This window comes from Entelurus aequoreus, linkage group LG01, assembly GCF_033978785.1.
Source record: "Entelurus aequoreus isolate RoL-2023_Sb linkage group LG01, RoL_Eaeq_v1.1, whole genome shotgun sequence".
Classification (NCBI taxonomy): Eukaryota; Metazoa; Chordata; class Actinopteri; order Syngnathiformes; family Syngnathidae; genus Entelurus; species Entelurus aequoreus.
This window is the reverse complement of record NC_084731.1, coordinates 86,736,062-86,746,950: the sequence shown is the minus strand read 5'-3', so window position 1 is coordinate 86,746,950 and position 10,889 is coordinate 86,736,062. Positions and strand designations below refer to the sequence as shown.

At 38.4% G+C, this 10,889-nt stretch overlaps 1 protein-coding gene across 3 annotated transcripts in view; it reads left to right on the top strand.

Annotated features, from left to right (window-relative positions):
• Positions 1 to 3,948: 3,948 nt before the first annotated feature.
• The window catches only part of mrpl39 (mitochondrial ribosomal protein L39), a 350,047-nt gene continuing 343,106 nt past the window's right edge, over positions 3,949 to 10,889 (top strand). For all 3 annotated transcript variants that reach the window (XM_062060150.1, XM_062060132.1, XM_062060142.1), the window contains exons 1-3: positions 3,949 to 4,113; positions 9,027 to 9,233; positions 9,332 to 9,471. In XM_062060150.1, coding sequence (XP_061916134.1) covers positions 4,074 to 4,113; positions 9,027 to 9,233; positions 9,332 to 9,471 — 387 coding nt within the window. In that variant the 5' untranslated portion in view covers positions 3,949 to 4,073. The remainder of the gene's footprint in view (positions 4,114 to 9,026; positions 9,234 to 9,331; positions 9,472 to 10,889) is intronic.

Sequence of the window (10,889 nt, the reverse complement as noted above, 5' to 3'; positions counted from 1 at the left end):
ATTATTTCCACATATTTTCTCCTTCTGAATATGATCTACAGTATTTGGAACAACTTCCCTCATTCCACGTCAAAATGTCCAGTGCTTCACAGTCTTCCATAGATGATTTATGATGTCGTGTTGCTGCAGCTGATGTCTCTGCTCTGCTACTACCATTAGCGTTTTGGACCTGTAAAGTCCGGCATTTGTTAAATTCCACCCAAGTGTCCTTGATGTCCATTGGAGGGTGAAACTGGAGGACACAGCAGACATTTTTGGATGTAGTTCAATCAACGCCAGAGCACAGGTGTCAAACTTAAGGCCCGGGGGCCACATATGGCTCGCCACAATAAATGAATAAAGTGCCTCATCTTTTCTTCCTATATCTATTCGTTCTTTGCATTTAGACAGAAAAAAATATACGTACTGCATGAAATTGCATACCTTTTTAAACTTTAATATTATCCAATATTGCAACAAATATTATATTTTTACTCTTTCCAAAAAAAATATTTTCTATAAAATAAAAACAAATACTGTATATGCTTGATTTATAATTTCAAGGCAAATGATCCATCAAATTGTACACTTTAAAAATGACATTGGATTTTACTGTAACATTTTTGGTAGTTTTTACAGCATGTTACTGAACATTTTAAAAATGGTAACACAGTTGTTGTTTTTTACAGAAAAAAACTGTCAGCTCAGTTACAAGAATTAAAAAAGTGATACTGTTTTTCCATTTACAGTAATTTGTTGTAAAAACCACCGTAAATTTTACAGTAAAATTTTGGTGACTAAACTGCCTGTTTTTTTAACTGTAAAAAAAAAACTGTGGTACCGTTTGCCATTTCCATTCATACGTAGTAAAAACAACAACCACAGATTTTACGTCAAATCTGGCAGCTCAGTCGACAGAATTTTACAGTAAAAAAAACAAAACTGTTGTAGTTATGTTTTTAATTTATAGCATTATGCTGTAAAAACCACCGTATATTTTATCGTCAAATCTATTGTTATTTTTAAAGTGTACAATTTGATCAAAATTCAAAAATGTTTGTATTCTAAATTCTGTCGACTGATCTGCTTGTTTTCCCTGTAAACTCTACAGTTGTTGTTTTTATGGTGTATTATTGAAAATGGAAAAACGGTACCAGAGTTTTTTTACGACAAAAAACTGGCAGCTCAAGTGCCAAAATAAAAAATTTAAAAAGTGTTACTGTTTTTCAATATGTTGTAAAAAAGCGCCATAAAGTTTACAGGAAAAAAATTTATTTAAAAAAAATGTGTTACCATTTCCCATTTACATTAATAAGCAGTAAAAACAACAACCACAGATTTTACGTAAAATCTAGCAGCTCAGTCGACAGAATTTTACAGTAAAAAAAAAACCAGTGGTAGTTTTTTTATTTATTTACAGTAATATGCTGTAAAAACCACCGTACATGTTATCGTAAAATCTATTGTTATTTTTAAAGTGTACAATTTGATAAAAATTCAAAAATTGGAAACATTTTTCATTTTAAATTCTGTCGACTGAGCTGCCCGTTTTTTACCCTAAACTCTACAGTAGTTTTTATGGTGTATTATTGAAAGTGGAAAAACGGTACCAGAGTTTTTTTACGACAAAAAACTAACAGCTCAGTTGCCGAAATAAAAATAAAAAAGTGTTACTGTTTTTCCATACGCAGTAGTATGTTGTAAAAAAGCACCATAAAGTTTACAGTCAAATTATGGCGACTATAGCTGTCAGTTTTTTACTTTAAAAAAATGTGGTACCGTTTTCCATTTACATTAATAAGCAGTAAAAACAACAACCACAGATTTTACGTAAAATCTGGCAGCTCAGTCAACAGAATTTTACAGTAAAAAAAAAACCAGTGGTAGTTCTTTATTTAATTTACAGTAATATTGCTGTAAAAACCACCGTATATTTTTTCGTAAAAGTGTATAATTTGATCAAAATGTAAAAATTTAACAGTTTTTTAATTCTGAATTCTGTCGACTGAGCTGCCAGTTTTTTGTTTTTTTTTACCGTAAACTGTACAGTTGTTGCTTTTATGGTGTATTATTGAAAATGGAAAAACATAGTAGTAAGTTATAAAAAAGCACCATAAAGTTTACAGTAAAATTATAGCTGTCAGTTTTTTACTTTAAAAAAATGTGGTACCGTTTTTCATTTACATTAATAAGTAGTAAAAACATCAACCACAGATTTTACAGTAAAAAAAAAAAGAAACGGCAGCTTAGTCGACAGAATTTCACAGCAAAGAACAGTGGAAGCTTTTTCAATTTGCAATATTACTATACAAACTTACAATAAACAACCATACATTGTATTGTTAACTGCGTTGTCTTTTCTAAAGTGTATAATTTGAACAAAATTCGAAAATTAAAAAAAAAAGAATAATTCAAACATCTAAAACAGTAATTCTGCCAGTTTGTTTTTTTTAACCGTAAAACCTATGGTTATTGTTTTTACAGTGTATTAATGCAAATGGAAAAACGGCACCACATTCTTTCTATGCCAAAGAAGTGTCAGCCCAATTGCCAGAATTTTTTAAAAAAGTGTTACTGTTTTTCCATTTACAGTTATTTTGTAAAAACCACGGTAATGGTAATTGGGATTTGTAATATATTGTATATATTATACAAAAATATAATAATTCAGGGTATATTGATTGGCAACACTAAAGTGGCCCTAGTGTGTGAATGTGAGTGTGAATGTTGTCTGTCTATCTGTGTTGGCCCTGCGATGAGGTGGCGACTTGTCCAGGGTGTACCCCGCCTTCCACCCGAATGCAGCTGAGATAGGCTCCAGCACCCCCCGCGACCCCGTAAGGGACAAGTGGTAGAAAATGGTGGGATATTATATACTGTATATCAGTGGTTCTTAACCTTTTTGGAGGTACCGAACACCACCAGTTTCATATGCGCATTCACCGAACCCTTCTTTAGTGAAAAATAAAATCTTGTTTTTTTTTTCAAATTCAAGACAAAGTTATATTTTTTTGGTAACACTTTAGTATGGGGAACATATTCTAAGTAACAAAGACTTAATTTAGAGTTTTTTGGACACTAGGGGGACATATTCAAAGTAACAAAGACTTATTTTAGAGTTATTTGGTTAGGGTTAGGGTTAGAGGGTTAGGGTTATAAAAAGGCTGTGCCGAATAAGGCATTAATAAGTACTTAATAATGACTAGTTAAGAGCCGATATGTTACTAATTTGCATGTTAATAAGCAACTAATTAATGGTGAATATGTTCCCCATACTAAAGCGTTACCATGTTTTATTACTGGTGCACAAAATGAACCGTGCATGGACATCACCTTGTTCAAAGAACAAAACCAACACAGTGCATAAACTCACAACAAATTACAGACCTGCAAATCAGTCAGCTGTTGCTGTATCCGTAATACGCCGATAGGGAGAAGTTTTTATTTACACGATGAGTCTGGTGTGTCTTGACCTCCGCCGAACCCCTGAGTCTGACTCACCGAACCCCTAGGGTTCGATCGAACCCAGGTTAAGAACCACTGCCCTATGTAAATATTACATATATGTTATATTGCTACTATGGTACATTTTTAGTCTACTTAATACCTGCATTATCCTTTCCATCCTTAACCTTTCCATCCTTTGAATCTGAGCTACTGTGTGGAACAATTTCCCTTGTGGATCAATAAAGTTTGTCTAAGACTAAGTCTAAGTCTAATGTGACCCTCAATGAAAACGAGTTTGACACGTCTGCACTATAGCAACAGTTCATCAAGGGGTGATTAAGGTAAGAAGCGTTTTAAAATGCAAATCTATGACACAAATACATGTTGGTTGACACGCCCTGTATTTTTTCAACGAAAGTAGGATTTTTACGCAACAATGAGAGACCGTGCAAACAGTGACACCTACTGGGGAAGATCGGAGCTGCGGCCTCCTTCCTCTGACAAGCGGAACTATAGCGTCCGGTTTTCAGTTCCCCACCCGGACCCAATGAAGTGGTGCACAAGAAGCAGGCATGGCGTGCTTCGATTTGAGGAAAGTGTGATTGACATTGAGGCGTCAGTCTGTCTGTCTTTATGAACAATTCTTCATGATGGCGATTCGACTTGCGTGTCAGGTTCTTCAACGCCGTAAGTAGCTTATTGTTAGCCACGAAGGGCTAACACGCTAACGTTAGTATTATAGTGTGATGCCAAGCTAACTGCTAATGCTAATTAGAATTTGTTTTTATTGTACCTGCGATTATTAGGAAGTTATTTAGAGTTTTAAATCAATTAGGGTGGCCAACTCCCACCTGAAGAAAAATATATACATATAATTTCTGTTGAAAGGAGTTTATAGTAGATATGTTTATCGGCCGATAAATGCGTTAAAATGTAATATCGGAAATTATTGGTATCGGTTTTTTTTAATTATCTGTATCGTTTTTTTGTTTTGTTTTTAATGTATTTATTAAATCAACAGAAAAAACACAAGATACACTTGCAATTAGTGCACCAACCCAAAAAACCTCCCTCAGCCATTTACACTCATTCACACAAAAGGGTTGTTTCTTTCTGTTATTAATATTCTGGTTCCTACATTATATATCGATATATATCAATACAGTCTGCAGGGATACAGTCCGTAAGCACACATGCGTGCTGCTGGTCCACCAATAGCACTAACCTTTAACAGTTAATTTTACTCATTTTCATTAATTACTAGTTTCTATGTAACTGTTTTTATGTTGTTTTACTTTCTTTTTTATTCAAGAAAATGTTTTAAATGTATTTATCTTATTTTATTTTTTTATTTTTTTTAAAAAAGGACCTTATCTTCACCATACCTGGTTGTCCAAATTAGGCATAATAATATGTTGATTCCACGACTGTATATATTGGTATCGGTTGGTATCGGTAATTAAGAGTTGGACAATATCGGATATTGGCAAAAAGCCATTATCGGACATCCCTAGTTTAGTATCCACTAAGGTTGAATGGACTGGAGGCAACTGGAGTCCTCTTGTTTGTTGAATATGTTACAAAGTTGCTTCCATTCAACTTTTTTTAGATTATACGACTTGATGACTAGTTTAGTTTAGTCTTTATTTGAAGGGACAATGCACATAAACATTAAACTCAAAGACAGATATGTTCTGCACCAGATTATAGCTCATTTCCATCCGCAGTCCCTGGCTACCTAAATTAAAGGGATACAAAAACCATGCAATAAAATCATGACAATAAAATCATACTATAGCATGTAATCAAATTAAGAAAAGTCATAAAATGCCCTTTCATGGACACATACTTAATATACAATACAACCACACCTCATTTACATCATCACACAAAGACAATACATGCTTTTGTTCACATCTGTCATTTGTATAAACAACCATGATTTTAACAGACACACCTCACAATTTACAACAAAAATGCTCTCATGGATAAATATAATAGGCACGTGTATGTCAGGGGTGCCCATTACGTCGATCGCGAGCTACCGGTCGATCGCGGAGGGTGTGTCAGTCGATCGCCAACTAGGCATTGAAAAAATAGTCCTAAAAATTAGCAATCAGGAATCTTCACTATGACGTCACTTGATTGACATTGACGGCACCCGAGGGTCTTGTGAAATGACGCTGGCTGCTGCGAGCTCAGTGTGAAGGAAAAAAAAGACTGTCAGGGAGGCGAGAAACAGTTTTTATTTCAACCATACCTCCAGTAAAAAGACTGACCACATAGTTCCTGTCTTTACAATAAAAGCGCTGCTCTATCCTGCCTGGGCTAACAAAATAAGAGTCTCAGAAAGCTAGCGTGCACAAGCCCGCAAGCCACTGAGTTTGCCGCCAGTGTATTTCTTGTAAAGTGTATAAAAAGGAGTATGGAAGCTGGACAAATAAGATGGCAAAAACCAACCACTTTCATGTAGTATTGGACAGAAAGGAGGACTTTTTTTTCTCTTCCATTAAAAAATGTGGATGTTGTCATCACTACTGTCTGATTCCAATCAATGCAAGTCATCAGAATCAGGTAATACACCAACTTATATTCCTGTCTTCAGGAAAGAAAGGAATCTATATGTGTTAAACATGCTTGTATTATCATTAAACATCTTTTAACTTGTTAACAAAAACGTCTCTTTCATAAATAAATATAAATTATATATATGAATGAGGTAGATCCCTTCGACTCGGTCATTTAAAAAGTAGCTCGCCTGCTGAAAAGTGTGGGCGCCCTTGGTGTATGTAGACTAATGTCTACTTCGGGCGGAAGGCGGGGTATACCCTGGACAAATCGCCAAATAAATGAATTAAAATGCTTTGTGTGAAGTAGAAATCGTTCCTGCTTAATATAATAAAAATAAACATATTTCTTTAAAGGCCTACTGAAACCCACTACTACCGACCACGCAGTCTGATAGTTGATATATCAATGATGAAATCTTAACATTGCAACACATGCCAATACGGCCGGGTTAACTTATAAAGTGCAATTTTAAATGTCCCGGGGCCGGTTCGAAACGCCTCTGAGGATGACGTATGCGCGTGACGTAGCCCGGGGAACAGAGGTATGCCTTCCACATTGAAGCCAATACGAAATAGCTGTTTTCATCTCATTCTGGATGTATTCTGGACATCTGTGTTGGTGAATCTGTAGCAATTATGTTCATTGCATTATGGAGAAAGAAGCTGAGCAAGCAAAGAAGAAAGTTCTCGGTGCAAAGCGGACGTATTTTGCGAAGGAAGTCAGCAGCAACACAACACAGCCGGTGTTTCATTGTTTACATTCCCGAAAGATGCAGTCAAGATCGAAGAACTCGGATAACAGAGACTCTAACCAGGAGGACTTTTGACTTCGATACACAGACGCCTGTAGAGAACTGGGACAACACAGACTCTTACCAGGATTACTTTGATTTGGATGACAAAGACGCAGACGTGCTACCGTGAGTATGCAGCTTTGGCTTCCAAACATTTGATCGCTTGCACGTACGTGCGCGTCACGTACGTAACTTTGTTTAAATATATAAGCTTTATGAACCTTGGGTTAGGTGAACGGTCTTTTGGGCTGAGTGATTGTGTGTGTTGATCAGGTGTTTGAATTGTATTGGCGTGTTCTATGGAGCTAGGAGCTAGCAGAGGAGCTAGGAGCTAGCATAAACACCTAGGTGTTTTTATGCAGGATTAATTTGTGGCATATTAAATATAAGCCTGGTTGTGTTGTGGCTAATAGAGTATATATATGTCTTGTGTTTATTTACTGTTTTAGTCATTCCAAGCTAAATATCAGGTACTGTGAGTAGCAGCTGCGCTTCCAAACATTTGATCGCTTGCCAGTACGTGCGCGTCACGTACGTTACTTTGTTTAAATATATAAGCTTTATGAACCTTGGGTTAGGTGAACGGTCTTTTGGGCTGAGTGATTGTGTGTGTTGTGCAGGTGTTTGAATTGGATTGGCGGCTTATATGGAGCTAGGAGCTAGCATAGGAGCTAGGAGCTAACATAACAAACACTTAGGTGTTTTTATGCAGGATTAATTTGTGGCATATTAAATATAAGCCTGGTTGTGTTGTGGCTATTAGAGTATATATATGTCTTGTGTTTATTTACTGTTGTAGTCATTCGCAGCTGAATATCAGGTCACCCCCGGCTCTCACAGCATCTTCCCTATCTGAATCGCATCCACTCCCCACTAGTCCTTTAAAAACAGGAAGAGAGGAGGCATGTCTAACACTTAAAGGTAAGTCGTTCCAGAGCTTGGGAGCAGCAGCTGCGAAAGCTCTGTCACCTCTAAGATTCAGCCTTGAGTCAGGGACCGTCAACAGCAGCCTTACTGCCCCCCCACCCGATCTTAGGGATCAGGGGGGGCAGTAAGGCTGAAGGAGGTCGGAGAGATATGTTGGAGCGAGGTTGTTTAGACATTTGAAAACAAATAGTAGGAGTTTAAAGTTGATTCGGTAACGCACAGGGAGCCAGTGAAGGGACGCTCGTATAGGGGTGATGTACTCACACCTGCGGGTCTGAGTTGAAACAAACATAATTTGACGCTTTAATTAGTTACTGTATTACCTGTTAGACTCCTGTAGAGTCAGTATCATAAAGCTGGACACATTATGATCATGTTCAATAACTTGGAATTATAATAATATCAGGCACATTCGTAGCTCTTGACACGCCATTAATAGTTTAAGCCGCATACCTCTCAGCCTACCAAGGGTGCAAACTGGATGCATAATTTCGCCGTTAAATGACATGTACGCAACTTTGGACCAACTGCACTCAGTGACGAAACAAACACTCTTAAATTAATATTTGGCTTTTTGTAACAATAGACAGAAGAACACTTCTAGTTAAACTTTTATTCATATACTTTACATTTGCTTTAATTATTTGCTGTCCTGACAAGAGCCTGCTCAGTGCGTGTTGGCTACTGGGACGAAACTGGTGTGTCATATCTGGCATTTAATGCCACTATTTAACTTTAACCCGGAAAATTAATACAAAATAACCTTAAGTTTTTTTGGCCACTTCGCCAATGCAGAGAAATAATAATAATATAATGAAAATAATATGTTTGCCACTCCACAAATTGGCCCTAGTGTGTGAATGTGAGTGTGAATGTTGTCTATCTGTGTTGGCCCTGCCATGAGGTGGCGACTTGTCCAGGGTGTACCCCGCCTTCCGCCCGAATGCAGCTGAGATAGGCTCCAGCACCCCCCACGACCCTGAAAGGGACAAGCGGTAGAAAATGGATGGATGTTGGCCACTTAGGCCCGGTAATAAAAATACGGGACAAAGTGGGTCCCTTGACAGCTTAATACAAAATGTGTACTTTTGTTTCTAAATACGGGACGATTCTGTTTTTCGAGACGGTTAGCAACTCTAGACCCAATGTCAACTATGTAGAACTCAGCCTACACTAATGATATTTATTCACTTCTGCTTCTGCTTTTAATATTATTGAATTAACAATATGACGCCCTAATTCCTGATATTTATTGAGTGCCCCTAAGTCCCTGTTTTTAAGGGAGAGCTGAGTCTTCCCATCTACGCAGGCTTCACGTCGACCGCAGCGGCCGCACGTCTCCCAGGTGCAGAGGCCCGCAGCCAGCGCAATGCAGTCTTCTCCAGAGAGCAAGCGAGGCAGCGAGGTCTGTACCCCCGTGTGGAAAAGATCGAAGTGTCCATGCAGGGACCGGGCTTGGATGGCACTCTGCTCATCATGAACCGAGGGATGTCTACGCCGCTTAGCTGCGCCAAGCGTGAGTAAAAAAAACGCCCACCTCAGCTCACCCTGAAAACAGTTGCGCGTATTCCGGGTGTACTGAACTGTATTGAAATCCTCCTGTGCCCTCCGCAGATCTGACAGAGTATCATGTGGCCAACTCTGTATTGGCGTTGGTGGATGGAGAACTGTGGCCTCTCCATCAGCCGCTTACTCATTCCTGCACGCTCTCGCTGCTCATGTTTAAAGACAGTGACCCCACATCGGTCAATGAGGTATTTTGTGAGCACAATTCATAAGTTTACTCACACTTATCATTGGCATGCATGTCTTATTATTAGGGATGTTCCAATCAGGGTTTAATGCTTGCCGATTCCAAAACAGATGATCCATGAGTGAGATTGGCCGATAGGATCGCATGTATTACTTTTTATTTTCTACAATTGTTTAAGAAAAACAAAGTCAATACTGTAGTGCACAACAAACAAAAGCAAAAACAGAGTCTGCTACTCATTTAAATCCTTTTTTTTTTGTCTCCCTCAAAGTCTTCCTGGGTCAAGGAATATATTCCCTGAGTTTATAAAACATTAACAAAGACAAAAAAAACAGATTTTGAGAAAATACAAATATTGATTTAATCACTCTAGTTTCGATCATATACTGATACTACCCTTGATATCGACACCACCGATTTATGGATCGAACCACCCTCCTCTTACGTGTCGCGTACTGCCTGTGTTATTGCTGACACACCTACAGTTATGTTATCCTCCCTCTAGACTCTTATTAGTCTAGTTGTTCAATTTCCTTTTATTTGATTGTGGCGATGTGCCATGGCAACGTATTAGCCGCCACATCTTAAAAATTAGGGTTTATTTACGTGAAAACAAAATAAATTAAAGGCCTACTGAAATCCACTACTACCGACCAACGCAGTCTCATAGTTTATATATCAATGATGAAATCTTAACATCGCAACACATGCCAATACGGCCGGGTTAACTTATAAAGTGCAATTTTAAATTTCCCGCGAAACTTCCGGCTGAAAACGTCTATGTATGATGACGTTAGCGCGTGACGTCGATGGTTGAAACGGAAGTATTCGGACACATTGTATCCCAATACAAACAGCTCTGTTTTCATCGCAAAATTCCACAGTATTCTGGACATCTGTGTTGGTGACTCTTTTGCAATTTGTTTAATGAACAATGGAGACTGCAAAGAAGAAAGCTGTAGGTGGGATCGGTGTATTAGCGGCTGGCTGCAGCAACACAACCAGGAGGACTTTGACTTGGATAGCAGACGCGCTAGCCGCCGACCGCATCGATAATCGGGTGAAGTCCTTCGTCGCGCCGTCGATCGCTGGAACGCAGGTGAGCACGGGTGTTGATGAGCAGATGAGGGCTGGCGTAAGTGGAGCGCTAATGTTTTTATCATAGCTCTGACGAGGTCCCATAGCTAAGTTAGCTTCAATGGCGTCGTTAGCAACAGCATTGCTAGGCTTCGACAGGCGGCACAGCATTAACCGTGTGGTTACAGGTCCAGTGTTTGGTTCGTTGTCTCCTGTTGATCTTCTGTCTATCCTTCCAGTCAGGGGATTATTTCTTTTGTTTCTATCTGCATTTAAGCACGATGCTATCACGTTAGCTCCGTAGCTAAAGTGCTTCACCGATGTATTGTCGTAGAGATAAAA